Here is an 18,614-nt window from a genome sequence, read left to right as displayed (position 1 = left end):
CAAATTGCGGTCATGATCTGACCGTAATTGGATTATGAATCATCCCATGGTCCATAACAAAGTGGACCAGAGGATCGTCTCTCAGATCTAGAGTTCGAAACTTAGTTGTGCTGTATTATTAAGAATTTTTTTTCTTAATGGATAGCAGACTTGACAATGCTGGTGGTCAAGATGGGCCTCCATGTGTACTTCCCTGATTTACCCTAATGACCGGTGGGAAACTTTCGTGGGATCGGATCGGTCACCTAGATTCAACGTTACCTGACTTGATTAATCATTTTTTTTTCCAATGCCTTGTCTTCCGTCAGCACGGTGCCTAGTTAGTTAGGTGGCGATAAATTTATTATAACGGGTAAGGATTAATTTTCAGCCTCTTGTAAAAAATAAGGTAAGATTACGTACAATGGATCCTTCCTCAAGACCCCACATGTCGGAAATTTTATGCACTGGGCTGCTCTTTGTATATCCCCATGAAAAAGTTTCGCCCACCTCTAGTCACTTGGCAGTTGATTATAAGCTGATCCTGTGGTTTAACTCCTTTTATATAATCTAGGGACAGATTGTGAGGGACACCCGGGATGAACGTAATCACCTTTTAGTATGCGCCAATGTCTTGTCTTTGCCCTAGGGCATAGCCAAGTCGGTAATCATGTAATAGATTTATAGAATTAAGGGTTGAATCATGATAAAATCGTAGAAATATCCTTCCATATGGAGACCTACTAGGTACCTAATTTACTCTTTCTCAATGATCTGAGATAGTTGTGAGAGGGGCCGCTAAGATGATAGATTGCACCTTTTACAAATCCAATGCCTTGTCTTCAGCTTGATGTGATGGTAAAATGAACGGATGGATTTTGAGGGTTTGATTTTCATACCACGTAAATAAATGTCTGCGGTGTTTAAATCATTCGTAATACTGAACTGTCTACTATGATTCATCTGTGCTTTTTGAATTTAACAGGTGGCCGATGAAAAATTTTCATGGGATTAAATCGATCATCGCTAAGTGAATAAAGGATAGAAATACTTGACCTCGGAGGGCATGATACCTTAGTTAGGTCCTCCAATGATAGAATTATTTCTTTTTTCAAAAAAAAAAAAATTCAGTTGGAACATATTATAGAGAATTCATTTAGTAATAGATTAAAAAATATGAGGGATAAATTATACCTGAGCTTCTTGATTTACTACAGCAACCTATGAAAGTTAATCACCTATATGATTAGTCGGCTGGGATAAATGGTCTCAACCGAAAAAAAAAAATAGAAATAACAGTTTCTGTTTTTTTTCCCAATGCCTAGTCTTCTTATTTTAGAATAAATTTTGTTTTATCCTTTATAATTAATTCATCTTTTTAAAAAACAACCTTCGCACATTTAAAAATATTATTTTATTTTTTTTCTAAACTTTAAAAATCTCACCAAGAGGTATTTTTTATAAATAAATAAAAAAATTATTAATTCACTTGGCATAAATTGCTGAATTGTATGAATTTATTCCCCTCTCAAATCGAAGATTTAAACAAATTAAATTCAAAATCTGAAGAGCTTCCAAAGAACAAATTATATTTGAAAGGCTTGTGCCTAAAGATTAATTATAGAAAAAAAACTTTGATTAATGGGCCAAACTAATTGATCGAGTGATTAATACAGGGAAACTGATCATACTCTTTTCTCTAAATCACAAGATATTCTATCAAAATTTAACCAAAAAAAAGTTAGGATGGCATCATTTGCCCCCTCTAATTAGAAAGACAACACCACTTTAATGCTACATGTATGAATCAGAATACTTTATCAACCATTGAATCATGCCTAACACACAATATGTGAAAACAAGAAGCCAGCAGATGCGAAAACAAGGCTCTTCTTCACCATCTTGAATGCAAAGTTCTATCTCAGTGCCGATGGCTCGAGCTCAGTCTTGGACCGCCTGTAACCCAGCGTCACCACGAACTCTTTGGCTGACGCGCCGATAACTGCTGGTAGCCTCTGCGATAGCCGTGCCCCTTGTAGCCACTGTTCGATCACATTGTGCAGACAGATTGTGGGCATCAGTGGTTCATTGTGACATGTTATTTCGACCTGAAAGACAGAATTTAGTAACTGATGGTAATTCATGTAGTTGACAATAAATACTCTCTCACCGAGACGAAACCTTAGAAAGAGTATTCACAGTAATTCATGTATATTCAAAAGGAGAAACGAACATTTCGATACCTTACTAAGATTAGGTGACAGGTCGCTAGATCTCTTCACTAAGGCATATGCAGAAAACTGCTTAACATTTATGTAATAAGAATTGGAACTAACTTGCTGATAAAGAAGAAATAGGAATAGTCTGGTAGAGTGATGTAGCTTGTTTGTGGAGAAGTTTAAGGTATAACTAGTGACATAACTGTTGTGAGAAACAAGGATAGATAAGTCTTTTTATCTTTTGTAAATAAGTTGATGCTTAGGGTTGTGTGGTTATATAAACGAATGTATTTCTCCTAAAATATGAAGGATTTAAAAATCTCTTTATTACAACATGGTATCAGAGCAAAGTTCTGATCCCTAACCCTAGCCGCCGGTGCATCTTCTTCCTCTCTGCCCTAGCGCCGACCAAGCTCTTCTCTTCTCTTCTTCATCGCTGATCGCCTGCTGGTGGAACTGGAGAAGGTGAGAAGGGGAACGACACCTTCTCTGCTCGCGCGAGCCCGCGGACGCCCTCTCTGCTCGCGCAAGCCCGCGGACGCCCTCTTTGCTCGCACAAGCCGCGGACGCCCTCTCTGCTCGCGCACGCCCTCTCTGCTCGCGTACGCCGCGGACGCTGTTGCCACCGACCAGAGCCACCAGCAGTAGCCTCCAGCAGTGTCGGACAGAAAGCACAAGAAGCTGCCTCCTGTTCCAGAGTTCTCTGCCTCCTGCACTTCACCTTCCTTCTCTTGATTTTTTTTTTTTTTCTCTTCTCTTCAGCCTAGTCTGCTGTCGCCGCCCTTCCAGAAAAACTTTTTTTTTTTTTTTTTTGTGATCTTAATGGCGGATAACGCTAGTGAAACCTCTGGGATTTCTGTGAACCCTATGTCTTCTTCAGGACAGGTACAACCAGTTTTCACAATGACAGACACTGGAGGGTTCGGTCTTCAGATAGTATCAGAAAAATTGTCTAAGATAAATTATGCATCTTGGGCAGTTGTTGTTGAACTTTATGTCGAAGGCCATGATAAACTTGATATTCTTCATGGCACTAAAGTAAAACCAGATGAGAAGGATCCTAGCTTTCGCACTTGGCGGCGTGACAATATTCAATTAATGACTTGGATGCTTAACTCTGTTAATTCTGGCATCAAACAAGTCATTCTTCATAACAAAACAGCGTACGACATGTGGAAGACACTAGAGCAGATGTATGGACGTCGACATGATATGCTGCGTACTTATCAGATCAGTAGTCAAATTTTCAAACTTGAACAAGGTTCTATGTCCGTCACCAATTATTTTACTACTCTGAAGGGGCTGTGGGATGAGTTTGACTACTACCGGATGGAAAATTGGAGTTCCACGGATGATCATCAGAGATATTTAAAGCTTCTGGAAAAAGACAGAATTATTAAATTTTTAGATGGCCTTACTGCAGAGTTCGAAAATTTAAAAGGGCAAATCCTTGGTCTTGATCCTACTCCCTCTCTAGAACAGGTTTACTACAAAATTTTAAGTGAAGAAGGTAGAAAAAGGACCATGAACAACAAGGGGATTTCCGCTGTAGGCCCTCCGATTGGGGAGACCTCTGTCTTTATTGGTTCTGCAAACAAGTTCCGATCTGGGGGAACTAAAAGACAAGGGGACAGATTTTGTCGGCACTGCAAGAGGACTAATCATGATTCAGATTTCTGTTGGGAAAAATATCCAGAAAAGAAACCTGAAAAATTTAAGCACAATGCTAAGAAGGCTCCTAATAGTAGTAATATTGCTGTCCAAAAGATAGAAAATAAAGAAACTATTGGTTCCTCTGTGCCTTCTACCACTGGACTGTCTTCTACTGATATTGTTAATCTCCAGCATCTTCTCTCTCGGCTTCAGGCTTCATCTTCGGCCTCTACTACTGCAGACTCTACTCCCTTTCAAGCGCACACAGGTATTCGTGGTCTGGGATTAAGTGTTACTGGTCCCAGCTTTTACAGCCCCTGGGTCATTGATTCAGGAGCTACGGATCACATGACAAATGCTGCTAACTCCTTTATTTCTTACTCTTTATCCTCTGGGCAGGAGAAAGTGATCATTGCAGATGGAACCAAAGCCACTGTTGCTGGCAAAGGTTCCATAAAACTTATAGATCATTTTTTCCTATCCTCTGCACTTCACGTTCCTTCCGTCTCTATTAATTTACTTTCTGTTAGTAGCATTACTAAACAACTACATTGCTCCGTAACCTTTTTCCCTGATTATTGTGTCTTCCAGGATCTCGAGACCAAGCAGACGATTGGGACTGGCCGTGAAGTAGGGGGTCTTTATTATTATCAGCTTGAAACAACATCTGCTCTGAAATCTGCAGCCAAGTGTTTAGAAACTAAGCATCAAGAAATTCTTTTGTGGCATTCTCGGTTGGGACATTTGTCTTTTCAGTCTTTGAAAATTTTATTTCCTAGTCTTTTCTTTTCTGTTTCTTTTCAGTCATTTCAATGTGAAATCTGTCAGTTATCCAAACATTGTAAAACACATTTTTCTGAGTCTTTAAAGAAGAGTTTATCTCCATTTGATCTTGTTCATTCGGATGTGTGGGGGCCCTCTCCTGTGACTTCTTTGGATGGCTATCGATATTTTCTCTCCTTTATTGATGACTACACCCACTGTACATGGCTTTATTTGATGAAAACAAGGGACGAAGTTCCTCGTCTTATTCAAAATTTTTGTAGAATGGTTGAAACCCAATTTAACTCAAAGGTGAAGATTCTTCGTTCTGACAATGCCCGTGAGTACTTTGCCCAGTCTCTAAATACTTTTCTTGAGGATTCGGGAATTCTTCATGAGTCATCCTGTCCCTACACACCACAACAAAATGGAGTGGCCGAGAGAAAGAATCGTCATATTCTTGAAATAGCCCGTGCACTTTTATTTCAACGTCACTTACCCAAATATTTCTGGGCTGATGCTGTTCTTGCAGCCGCTTATCTCATCAATCGATTGCCATCTAAAGGTCTCGGGAACCGGTGTCCTCTCACTATTCTTCATCCTGGTGTAGAGTTGTTCTCCCTTACACCTCGGGTTTTTGGTTCTCTTTGTTTTATTCATGTTCTTGGTCCCAAGTCCTTTAAACTTGATCCTCGTTCTATACGAGGAGTTTTTATAGGGTATTCTACTTGCCAGAAAGGCTACAAGTGCTTTGATCCTATTACTAGGACGAGATATATCTTGAAGGATGTTACTTTTTTTGAGTCTGAGTCCTATTATTCTCCTCAGTCTCATCCTCAAGGGGAGAATATTACCTCTTCCTTTGTACCTCAAGTGGTTCCTCAAGTGATTTCTTCTCCTATTCCACTGGATGTCATAGAAAATAGAAAAGATGCCCCTGGGAAAAGATGCTCCGTCACTAGAGCACAGTCTTCACCAGATATTATTACTTACAAACGACAAAGACACAAGCAAGAACCTACTATTGATCGGCTAGTTGAATCGGATGCTCTGGCTCCTGATCCTGTGAAGCAGTTATCCTCATCAGTTGAGTCAACCGCACCTCTAAATATGAATGAGCTGAACCTTCCGATTGCTGTTAGAAAAGGTGTCAGGTCATGTACTCAACATCCTATCTCCAACTACGTTTCATATTCTCGTTTGTCTCCTTCATATCATGCATTTGTTTCATAGTTATCAAATCATGCTATACCTTCTTCCTATTATGAGGCTGTAAGGGATTCAAGGTGGCAGGAAGCAATGAACGAAGAAATGGAGGCTCTTAACAGAAATGGTACTTGGGAATTAGTTGATCCCCCAAAGGGGAAGAACTTGGTTGGTTCTAAATGGGTCTATGCTATCAAGTATAACTCAGAGGGTGAAGTGATTAGATATAAAGCCAGACTTGTTGCCAAGGGATTCACCCAAACATATGGGGTAGATTACTTGGAAACTTTCGTGCCAGTTGCAAAGCTGAACTCTGTCAGGGTAATTCTTTCTCTTGCTGCTCAATATGATTGGCCTCTATTTCAGTTAGATGTTAAAAATGCCTTATTGAATGGTGACCTTTGTGAAGAAGTATACATGTTGCCACCTCCTGGAATTGAAACAAAAGGAAAGGTTTGCAAGCTAAGAAAAGCTTTGTATGGGCTTAAACAATCTCCCAAAGCATGGTTTGATAGGTTTTGCAAAGTCATGATATTGTTTGGCTTTAAACAAGGAAATGCTGATCATACACTCTTTATAAAAAGGAAAGGGGACAGCACTACCATTCTTTTGGTTTATGTTGATGATATGATAGTTACAGGTGATGATGAGGTAGAAATCCAGACTCTTAAGTCCAAGTTAACATCAGAATTTGAAATTAAAGATCTTGGATCATTGAAGTACTTCCTGGGCATTGAAGTCGCTCGATCAAAAAAAGGGATCTATGTGTGTCAGAGAAAATATGTGTTGGATTTACTCAAGGAGACAGGGAAGCTGGGTTCTCGGCCAGCGTCTACTCCTATAGAAGTAAATCATGATCTTACTAGTTCTAGTGGGGAAGATCTTACAAGTCTGGAAAAGGGAACGTATCAAAGGCTGGTTGGAAAATTACTCTATTTATCTATGACTAGGCCTGACATCACCTATGCTGTTAGTGTAGTAAGTCAGTACATGCATGCTCCTAAGACTATCCACATGAAGGCCGTTGACAGGATTTTAAGGTACTTGAAATCATGTCCTGGAAAAGGCTTGCTGTTTAAAGGAGGTGGTGATCTGAAGGTGGAATGCTATTCTGATGCAGACTGGGCTGGTTCTCGAGATGATAGAAGGTCCACTTCTGGCTATTGCATTTTTTTGGGAGGAAACTTGGTAACTTGGAGGAGTAAGAAACAAAATGTTTGTGCACGGTCCAGTGCTGAAGCAGAATATCGAGCCATGGCACATGGTCTTGCAGAGATGTTGTGGTTGAGTTTTCTGTTGACAGACATAGGATTAAAGGTTGAATTACCTCTCAAGCTGTATTGCGACAACAAGGCAGCGATCAATATTGCAAATAATCCAGTACAGCATGACCGGACTAAACACATTGAGATTGATCGTCACTTTATTCGGGAAAGACTTGATTCTGGAGAGCTATGTCTGCCTTATGTTAAGTCTGAGGACCAACTTGCTGATATGTTTACAAAAGCTATACCCCAAGCTGTGTTCGACTCTTCTCTTAGCAAGTTAAACATGTTTGATATATATGTTCAACTTGAGGGGGAGTGTTGTGAGAAACAAGGGTAGATAAGTCTTTTTATCTTTTGTAAATAAGTTGATGCTTAGGGTTGTGTGGTTATATAAACGAATGTATTTCTCCTAAAATATGAATGATTTAAAAATCTCTTTATTACAACAATAACAACCATGAGCAGTTGACTTCCATTAGTTGTGGAATTGTTGTGGAATTGTCAAACTCTGGATAAAGGCAATCTGAAAAGCCAAGTTCACAGAACCCATAACACATGCAAGCTGCAAAGTCAAGGTCATTTAGAGCCAGTGCACAGCAGAGATTTAGACACTTATTCCAAAGACCAATTTCAAGAGCTTTAGTTGAATTTTTGCTTTTAGCATATAAATGCATGATTCCAAGTAATGATCGAACTAAGTAGTCAAGAGATTCCTCCTAATTTGGATCTATTATTCAAAAACAAGAAGAGAATGATGAAATTCTTTATTGTAGAACAAAGACAAGACATGGGGAGGTTATTTTATTAACAATGCAGACAAGGAAAAACTTGGATTTCTGAAGTGAAGGAAATTACAAAGGGAGAAAGATCCATCCCAGAAGAGGAAATGGAGATTGATTTCTTGACATTAAGTGGTCATTGTACACCACTTAAGTTGCTAGAAAAGTTTTATGAGACTGGAATGGATATTAATGCATGGGTAAGAGAAGAGGAGCATTGATACTAAGCATATGAAGATCTAGACTAATTTCCAGGATATAGATTGATACTATGGCTACTATCAGAACTATTGAGTGTAACAGAAGTTTTTTTTTCTTTAATATTTTTACAATAGTATTAAGTGAATCTATCAGTAACATTCAAAACCTCTTTGATGTTATTTGCAATCTATATTGTTATTTTTGGAATAAAATGAAGGCTATAAATTGGACTCGACACTTGAATCATGGAGAGAACTTCGAAACAAAAATCTTTAAGTTAACTAAAACTAAATATACAATGTAATATCAATCAAGGTTTAAAATCTCGTCATGAGTAGGAGTTTTGGTGGTTGGCCAGAATGCAACTCTGAATCATCTCGCTCATAAAAGAAGTTTGTGGAACTCTCACACGTATGGAAGAAGTTCTTCTTTTATCTATGTGCCTATTGGCTAGTGGGTTATTATTCAACAAGGTGATATTGATGAAAATACCATTAATAGGAGGATAAGCATGGGATTGAAATGGAAATTAGCTTCCAGAGCCATGTGATAATCATGGGTCTATAAGGTTAAAGAAAATTTTTACAAGGTTGTGGTGAGAATTGCCCTACTGGATTGATAATATGATGGTCAATCAGAAAATAATATATTAAAAAAAATTGGGTAGACATAAGATGTCAAGATTAATATATACTGTTATAAAATTAAATTTAAAAATATATTAAGGGGCAATTAGGTGCGATTACAATAATGAAAATAGGAAAAAATAGGTTGACTTAATATGATTATGAAGATGTTCATAGAATGAGCTCTATAGGTATACATGTTAAATTGATTAGAGTTAATAATGCAAGGGTAAAGGAGATCAAAGAAAAATCTAGTTAATTAAAAGTGATCAAAGTGATATTAATGTTCTTAATGATATAGAATTATAGAGTTCAACGGAGAAACACAATTTGATGGTGATGATACAATATTGTTGAGCTCATAAATGAAAGATTAATGATTGGACGGATGTATCTAGTGTACCGGAATATACCAAAATATTGCGTATAGCTTTGTTCATCATAGATTAAAGCACAAATCAATATAGTACTATCTATCCTTTGCAAGTTAAACTACTAAATGTGTTTGTTAGCTACATAAATAAAGTATTAGATTAGCAGATCACTGCTTCATGGATATCCAAACTTGGATTGTAGAAAGTGATATGTATTTATTTCAGGGAGAAGACTCACCTCATCTTCACTGAAAAGATTGAGCTTCTTGACAAGGTACTTCTGAATGTAAGAAACAGGGATACTGTCATCTCTATGATCAAGAACAAAAAGAGCAATCAAATGGTTAATAGTAGATGCTGGGGTAAAAGAAAAAAGGATATAACTTAAAATGTACTAATCATTTATCTCCAATCCATAAAAGCATCAGAAAAGCACATAGAAAAACTATCCTTTTATTTGAATTGAACTCTACATCTATGAAGAAAAATTAACAATCTCAACAATACAACAATGCAGAAATAACATGGTGTTGACTTCATCCTAGTACCAACAGAGTTAGCTGGAAACACTGTAAGATACTTTCTCATTCTTCAAAGTGTTTGTTGTAGATTCATTTAAGATACTTTCCCATTCTCCAAGGTGCTTGTTGTAGATTCATTTCTTACTCAATGGACACAAAAATGTATAATTAATCAATATTTGCCTGTAAGCATAAGGAGTTATATTGGTGATATTGGTGAGCAAATACAGTAGGAATTGTTCATATGTATGGGTATATATACCCATATCGTAGCAAACAAAAATTCTTTTTTTCCACTATCAATCAAGATGAACATTGAAGATTGGTTCACCCAGAAGAAAAGTTTTGAACCTCCAAAGAAAAAAATCGAAAAATCATCATGAAAAGATAATGGATCAAGAGCCAAATACAAAATCAGAAGCAAATATCAAAGTAATTGATTTATTAATCGATCTTTTGACTAACGATCTTTTATGCAAAATAGGTCAAATTCAAGAACAGTATGATCTATGGACCAAGTCGATTGATCTACATGATAACCTAATGGATCATTGTGATGCTAGATGTGTCTTTTTGCAACAGTTTTACATATTTTTGTCAAGTAACATTCACACAACTTGTTAGACATACTACATTAATTAGTAATATAGCTAAACCACAGCATGTAGTTTAGGAAACTTGAAATAAAAGAAATAAAAACAATAACAAATTCAATCTTCCAGAGTCGTTTGAGCAAGATAAGAAAATTCAACTCACTTTATCCTCAAATAATTAGTTGATATTTGGGGCAATGCGGAGTCTCCAGTCCTGAAACCATTGCACATGAGATCAGTAAAAGACAATGAAACAAAAATCATCCAGTTCTCAAGCTCCTTAACTGGTCAAAATAGGCAATCAAGGAAAACCACAATGGAGTTATCCTCTTATCACTTCGAGCATTAAAAGCATCAGGCAGTGTTTGGGTGGAGTTAGCAAGGTTACTCTTTTTCTGGTTAACTGCCTTCAAACTTCTGGCCTTAACTTTCATACGAACTGTTTGAAAATTGTCATTCTTCTGATCCTGAGCTTTGAAATCATGAAGATGCTCCATTATGGTTTTGTTTCTATTTGTGTCGCCATCAGAAAGTTCTTTTTTCTCAGCCTTAATGATAGGATTCTGTGGAGTTGACCTAAATGATTTTGTTCTATTTGCAGCTTCAACTAAGCAATTCAAAGGTTTCCAGAGCTCTCCATTATCCTGGATAGCTTTGTCACCATTCTCTGTATGTTTATTAGCATTATTATAGGGAGTTTTTGAATTTGAAGAAGCCTGAAATTATTTCAAAGAAATAAACATATGTTAACTCTCAAAACTTCCGGAATTCAATAAAAGTAACTTCTAACTACAGCAGCAAAGTTAAGCCACAGCAGACCAGAGTTTACCTGTCTGCAGCTCAAGGCCTGCTTGATTGAATTCCCATTTGAGTTTGATTTTTTCACAAACTTATTGGTGGTATCATTCTCATTTTTACAGGATATTGATCCACTACCATGAAATGTAGCATCTTTATTGCCAAGTGCTTTTTTCCTCCTTCCTGTTGAACCTGTCTGCGTAGTTACTTTTGGAGTGTTCACCACCAATGAAGAAAGAGAAATTTCTTTTCTTCTAACAGGTAATGTAATGGAAGAGATACTATCACATGCTCCATTTTTTAGTTTCTTTAGAGGAAATATCTTTGCTCTCAAATCTTGCAGATTATGATCAGCTCTGAAAAAGATAGTATCCAGACATGCATTAATTCACATAAAAACATATAACTTTGAGTTTGAGCAATTAACTTCAGCAGATTTTTCATGTGTTATAAATCAAAAGGAATTAAACATTCTTCTTGCTTAATATGTCTGGGCATAGTCAATGATTTTCCATAGGTGTACATCAAGGGCTAAATCTAAACTGAGTTTATTTTTTTACATTAGTACTAGATAAACTCATCGATCCTATTGAAAGCTCCTTGTTATATATTATTACCATAAGATTGTGCTAATTCATCAAAGTTTAAAAGGAGTTAATTAAAAGTTTGAATTGTGAAAAGAAACTTTGGAAATTCAAGATTCTAAGTTGAGCAGAAATATATGAATTGTAATTTCATTATTAAGACATAAGCAAGAGAATAATTGTGGTGCAAGAAGAAATTCCTGCAAGATTTTAAAATATCATATTATTTAATGAGAAAAAGATGTTGATAAATATATCATTAATAGGATAAAAAGTCGCAGCTAAAATAAGTGGTTGTTGTACTCCTTAATGTAAAAGGAAAGTTTTATATACAGGTAAGAATATTTGGAAATTGAGAAATAAAATGTACAAAAATTACCCTAACAGAGATGGGAATGCTCAAATGAATGTGTGAGGTACTATCTAAGAAAAGAAACAAAAATGATACCACTCTAGAGCAATTAGGTACAATTCTAAAGATAATAACATGAGAGAAATATGTCAAAATGGCATGGGCATGCTTAAAAAAGCCAATGGGATCTATAATTAGACAATAATCAATGTGTTCAAGATGTGAGTGGTAGGTGACAAGGTTTCAAGTATCAATGGCATCTCACCTCTATTTGGAAAGACATCCCATTCTGTTTGCACCTAGTTGCGACACAAGAACAGAATATCGCACCATGTTCTCATGTCGCTAGTGACTCTCTAAGCTTCCCTGACTTACAAACCATAACTACTAAGACTGCAATAACAAGAATGATACAGCCACCTCCCCCCTTCTCTTCTTCCTACCAAAACCGAAATCTAAAGCCCAAATAGAAAATTTTTTATTTATCCATTCAATTTTGGTTCAGAAATCAAAAAAGATTTTAGTTTCGGTTTGGTTTCGATTTAGAATAATATATATATATATATTGTTTGGTTTATAATAAATTTGTAGTATCAATAATTTAAAAATAAATTTAATTTTTCTTTTCAATTCAAATCTAACACTTATCAAGTTCAATTCAATTTGTAGTAAACCAATATACTGAATTGTGCTTACCCTACCAGGTCAGCATGATTGATAAGTATCAATTGGTACCATGTTGGCATAGGTTGGCATCCACATGAAACCATGCTAGGTGGGGACAAAACTAGTTTCAGACTTGATACTTTAAAACTTGGCGGGGGAGACAAAGAAAACTCTATTTTACTTAATCAAAAGTGATTTGAATGATTCAGATATTACTAAGGATACAGCTTTTATTCATTCATGATAAGATTTATATAGCCATTCCAAAATAACTAGGACTTACACAATTTATTGTTGTTGGTGTAGAAGTAAATACTACCTTGTTCTACCTACAATATACCCAACCACGAGCACATAAATATGCATATTTTTTATAAAAAGAAATTGGATTATGTATATTAGTCTTGCATGTATGTGCCTACACGTGCTGTTGATCATTAGACATCACAATAATCATGAGGTAACATCCCAATAATCATGAGATAGTCAATTAGACATCTCTCCTTGAATAAGTTTTACTTGGATAAATGTGTACAAAAGTTTTAGATTGCAGGAGCAACAATTAAGAATACAGAATTTCAGATTGATTAATAAAGAGATTCCACGTGATGGAAGGCTTTCTTGGAAGTTCCTGAGAGTAAATAATTCCTGATTAAGACGGGAACTTCTAGAAATGCCAAGGCAGGATCCAAATGTAATATACAGAAAACAATGCCAAAACTCAAATATTAAATGAGGTATAATATTATACTACCCCCTAGCATTGAAGGATTCTATTGAGTTTCTTGGATAGATTGGACTTAAAAAAAAACAGACTATATAATGGTTTTGCTCCATGTAGACACATCGGTGTCGGCATGCATTCATCTGGCATGTGTCCACTGCATATTTGCTCCTAAAGTTATCAAAGACCTACTCTCCGAATCCAAATTTGCATTTCTCAGCTGACCAAAGATTATAAACTGATCATGCTGATTGATTAGCTCCATTTAACAAGTCCTCAACAACCCATCTTCCCATGCTAGAACCAAAGACAGCCAATGGATAGTGTGAAGTCTTGCCATTGTTTGGACAATTTTGTTAATTGTCACACGACTTTCTTGAACTGGTGTCTCCCTATTGATTTTTATATCCACCCAAGAACTAAACTGTCAACGTCCGTAATATTCAAAAAATGTTACTGTCTACGATGATTTCCAGTTTTTCCTCAACATTCTTTGAAGAAGTTTGAAATTTGGATGCATCATGGTTTCATAGAGTATTTTAATAGAAACAGAATATTTGTGTAAAGCATGTTCAAGGACCCCAAAGAAAACCCATCTAAAACTTCTCAATCAATACACTAGTTCAAGTAATGATAATAAAGAATCATTCACAAACCAAATGGTGGCTTTAAAGCAATAAATTAAAGTAGGATGACAATAATGCCTGACACAAAGTGTTAAGTTTGGCAATTGATTTAAATACTAACCACTCACCAGTCACATGTTGAATTTTAAAGAGAAACATCCACTGGATTTAATGGTTAAAAATCTATGACTTGCACCAGCAGTGGCTGTCTATTCTCCTTGATTCTTCAAAGAAAAACACGACATCTATTTCTGAGTATCAAGAGAATACATATCTCATAAGTTCTATTATGCTGTTCCTTCATGAACTAAATCCAACTTCCAATTGTTCACTTGAACCTATAACAATCACCCTCGATGATGTTCACTTTATTTTCACAAATCCAGGGAGGGTCTTTGACGAAATAAAACAGTGGCTCATAACTTATATTCCTCAATATTTATAATAAAGGAATTCCATAAACAACTCCTTGCTTGCACTATTAGTTGCCTTGCTTTGCATATCAGGAACTGACGATGTGGCATTTGCTGTGAGATCACAAGAATTTAGAACCCCATACAGCAATCATCCTACGATAAGCAGCACCCTACAACATTATGTATTAACTTTCCTCGTAGTTCAAAGGATCCAAATTTGCAGAGTTTGAATGAACTACTCAAGCACAACTCCAAAAACTCTCGAAAAATAGGGACCAATTTAGAAATTTCTTCTATAATTTTAGAGTTTAAATTTCTATAAGTTTTAAATTCGTAAGAGTTGTTAAAAGTATGTTATTTTCTTTAGAGGCGAAGTAGACATTTTAAAGTTTGTTATAATTTTTAAAGAAAATATGGGTTTTTTTTAAATATGTTTAAAAAAGTGATTAAGATGTCATGTAATATTATTCTTCAATTTATAATATTTTTCTCTTTGGTGAATTTGAGAGTTTGAGCTTTTTGTGGTGTGATTTTTCATACTTCATCACTAACCTTGGCCTTCTCTATCTTTCGAGACAATTTTTTGCACTTGTTTCCTATGTTTGAAAACAAAAACTAAAAATAACTATATTAAGTTATTTTGGGACTCAAACCCAGAGAAGGAAGAAGAGGGGAAAAAGGAGCATCCTTAAAATTTCTTGCCTTCTACCTAAAAAATATTGAACTCAAATCTTTTCTTCATGCTGACTTTCAAGTTTCAAAACCAAGTCTCATATGCATTCAGTGTAACTTCTAGAAAGCATTAGACTTCTGATAGGCTGACTTCATAAGTAAGGGAACGTAATATTATCCTAGGCTAAACTTCTTTCATTCGGGCCAGAAATTTGAGCTGCATGACAATTAACTTTCCCACCACTAAGATAATTAAGAAACCTGCTATACAACTTAAAAGCACATGAAGATTGGGTACTGTTGTCCAATACCAGCAATTAATCCTTGGCACTTTGTTTTTCTTTTATTTAGATTCTTGCATTCACCTAGTCTACATTTATAAAGTTAGTAATAGTGCCTAGAAAATTGAAGTTACAACTTAAACTACAAGAATATCCACCATGTTTAACACTTGAAGAGCCAGTTATACAGATTCAAGGATCAAACAATTGCAATAAATGCAGCACAATGCAATTGAGAATGATGATCCATGAGAAATCCATACAAAATACAGTTTGAAATGTTTAAGGAAAACAAAATTACCTGAGCTTTTCTACAGGAAGACACCCTAGATGAATATTGCACACAGGACAGCGATCTGTCTCTTCTTCATCGAGCTTCTCATATATGCAATTCCTGCAAACTGGACAAGGTAGAAATGTTAGTTTACATAATTGATCAACTCAAGTTACAAACACGAAGACACATCTTTTAGGATATAAGTACATAAAATAAAGTAACTAAAATATGAAGAAGTAATTACCCAAGAAATATAATTTTCAATTAGTGACGAAATTCAAAATTTAAATTTTACCAGCAAAAGATTATCCAACCATCACAATCTTATTTTGAATAAGAGAATGATATCAACCCAAAAAATCAGCAGACTGTAGTAGTTTTTTGAAGTTGAATAATTAACAGAAAAGGATCGTGCGTCACATATGTGATAGAAGCCAATGGCATCTATGACTGCAAACAAGAGAAAACTAATGTAAACCAAATATTCGCATAGCTAAACGAATATTGCGGTTACATCAACGACTCAAAATCTTACAACAAAATGAAGATCAATCCCAAGTTACTTACCTAAATATATTTCGAAAATGTTAATAAATCATACAAGAAGCTACGTAAAGCCAAAGATAAAACTCTATCGTTTTCCCTGCATGCATTGAGGTCCTTTCTCGGTTCATAAAGTACCATTTCGATCTGATAAAAATACAAATCTGAATTAATAATGAATCAAAGCAGAGACGAAACCGAGACAGCATAAACGCAGGAATATGGAAAACCAATGCATGCCACCATGACGCGTCATGGCGTAAGGGAAGGAATTGGAAAGTTTAGATGATACAAGAAATCCAACCTTCAAGGACGTTTGTTGACCTCTAATCTTAGAAACTAGCAAGTGTGCAGTTTGTTATCACAAAGAGCATCGTAACGCCGAGATATTACGTAGAATGAAGACCGGAGAAACCAAGACCACGAGGAATCTTCGTAAACACAGTAAAAAAAAACATCGATCACGACTTCGAAACATCTGAAAGGCGGGAGGCCCAAATAGGAGGAAGAAGCGAAGAGGAGAGGGGGCGGTGGGTGTGCTCACACGTATGCAGGCACTCGGAGATGGTGGTGGCGTCCCGCATGAGCTTATTGCAGATGGGGCACGTCAAGCACGAGGCCAAAATCTTCCGCTTCACCTTCACCATCTGCGCAGGTCCCGCAGCCGCCGCCTCCTCCTCCTCTTCCGCCCCCGAGGTCTCCATCTCCGCGTCTGCCGCCAGCCAGGAGCCCTTCGTCACTCCGCCGCGGTCCCACCGTGCATGATACCTCTCCTCATCCAGGCGCAGCGACAAGGTCCGCTTCTACAGCTCGAGGCACGGCATTGATGGATCAACCACTTGCCGAAGCGCGGCAAGCAGGGATCTGACGAGAAAAAACCGAACAAGATCCGATTTTGCGAGGGAATAAGGGACCCGAGAAACGAAGAAGAAGACTCGGGGGGCGATTTGGGTGGTGGAGAAGCACGGAGTCGAAGGGGAGCAGAGAGATCGAACGAGACGGAGGAGGAGCAGGAGGAGAACGCGAAGAGAAGGGGGAGAATGAGACAGTGCGCATATAAAAGGTCGTATATATGAGCGAAGGTTTCCTGGCTTGGGGCGTCGCCTTTCGTGAACCCGCATTCTCGCCCCGAGACACGGACAGTGGGACCACCATAGGTAAGCCAATAAAGCAATTGGTAGAACTCGAACATACGACGAGGTCGTGGACGTGGATTTATTGGCGGAGAGAACGTGTTTCGGAAGATTGCCCTTTTCTTTTGTTCGCATCGGTGCAGCGGAAGGGATAACGTGCGCCGAGAGGGTATTTTTAGTTAAATGCCTATTTTTAAATTCATTAAAATTATATAATTTTACAGCTTAAAATGATGGTAAAATGGGAAATAATATTTAAGTGCTGAAAAAAATAGATTTTTTTTTTATATTTTTGAAGTTTAATATTAGTTGAACTAAAGTCAACTAAGTAGTTTGCTTGTGCTTAAAAAAAAAATCAAGTGAGGTTGGATTGGAAATGTACAGTGTTTTGTTAGAATTTATAATTTTTTTTTTGAATTTTTCCAACCTATCTTGAGTTATTGGAATTTTTTTTTATTAAATATTGACTTAAAAAAAATATATATGAAGTAAATATCAAAATATTAAAGTTTGATAGGTTTACATTTTTTGTTTAAATAAATATTGATTGAGGCTGGACTATTCAGCTTCACATTTTGATCATCAAATAAATTGAATAAGTAAGATGACTCCTGACGTAAGGCTCCAGCATCACTAATTATTCAATATCATTCGTGCTACTTGAAGAAAAAACTTTATAAGACTATATAACAAGGTAATATGAACATGTTTGAGATAACAATCACATAATATAGCTATGTATTTCAATCAATAATAATTTAAGAGTAGCAGATACCTAATAACATTTGTGGTTAAATCCTTTTTAAAGTTAAGTCAATCACCTCTCATATTGTGTATACTCTATGTTACATGACACAATAAGAGAAATCATGAATGTTACATTTGCGGGGTATGAATCATAGTTTGTAGAATCATGATCCTACGCAGAATCGATTTAAGGTCATGATCGAATCGGTTAAAATCGTAGAATTATACGATCCTACCAAAATCCTTAAAATCTTATCATACATGATTAATAATTAGAAAAAAAATACCTTAAAAACTCATTTATATATAAATAAATAACTAATTTTGTATATATATATATATATATGCAATCATTTACACTCGACACTCAAATTACATTACTACATGTACAAATTTAAATTAACATATAATTCAACTATCATTCACGCATAATAATAATATTTATATTTTCATATTATACAATGAAAAACTATAAAATTTCTATTAACACAATAATAATAACACATTCAATGTCAAAAATATTTTCTTATTTTATAAGATAATTCAATTTAAAGGCCAACAAAATACCTAACGTATATAACAGAAACTTGAATCCTTTAATTCAAATATAAACG

At 36.1% G+C, this 18,614-nt stretch overlaps 1 protein-coding gene across 2 annotated transcripts; it reads right to left on the bottom strand.

The window, feature by feature from the left end:
• Positions 1–1,677: 1,677 nt before the first annotated feature.
• On the bottom strand, positions 1,678–17,147 carry LOC121984021 (E3 ubiquitin protein ligase DRIP2-like). 2 transcript variants are annotated; one of them, XM_042536772.1, is made up of 7 exons: positions 16,665–17,147; positions 15,602–15,701; positions 11,011–11,335; positions 10,467–10,897; positions 10,345–10,395; positions 9,306–9,378; positions 1,678–2,087 (listed from the first exon to the last, which is right to left on the bottom strand). In XM_042536772.1, the coding sequence occupies exons 1-7, from the start codon at positions 16,822–16,824 to the stop codon at positions 1,896–1,898; spliced, it is 1,332 nt and encodes a 443-aa protein (XP_042392706.1). In that variant the 5' UTR covers positions 16,825–17,147; the 3' UTR covers positions 1,678–1,895. The 2 variants fall into 2 exon arrangements, with proteins under 2 accessions (XP_042392706.1, XP_042392707.1); XM_042536773.1 differs by having other exon boundaries at positions 1,944–2,087; positions 9,306–9,347.
• Positions 17,148–18,614: the final 1,467 nt, after the last annotated feature.

Source organism: Zingiber officinale, chromosome 5B, assembly GCF_018446385.1.
Source record: "Zingiber officinale cultivar Zhangliang chromosome 5B, Zo_v1.1, whole genome shotgun sequence".
Lineage (NCBI taxonomy): Eukaryota > Viridiplantae > Streptophyta > Magnoliopsida > Zingiberales > Zingiberaceae > Zingiber > Zingiber officinale.
Note: the sequence above shows the minus strand (reverse complement) of the source record. Positions and strands in the feature narration are given on the sequence as shown.

Coding starts and splice junctions, on each gene's coding strand:
- LOC121984021 (XM_042536772.1), bottom strand. CDS start 16,824: ATGGAGACCTCGGGGGCGGAAGAGGAGGAGGAGGCGGCGGCTGCGGGA. Junction 15,702..16,664: donor CTCCGAGTGCCTGCATACGT/GTGAGCACACCC, acceptor TACCTTGTCCAG/TTTGCAGGAATTGCATATAT. Junction 2,088..9,305: donor ATCTTTTCAGTGAAGATGAG/GTGAGTCTTCTC, acceptor TCTGTCTTTCAG/GTCGAAATAACATGTCACAA.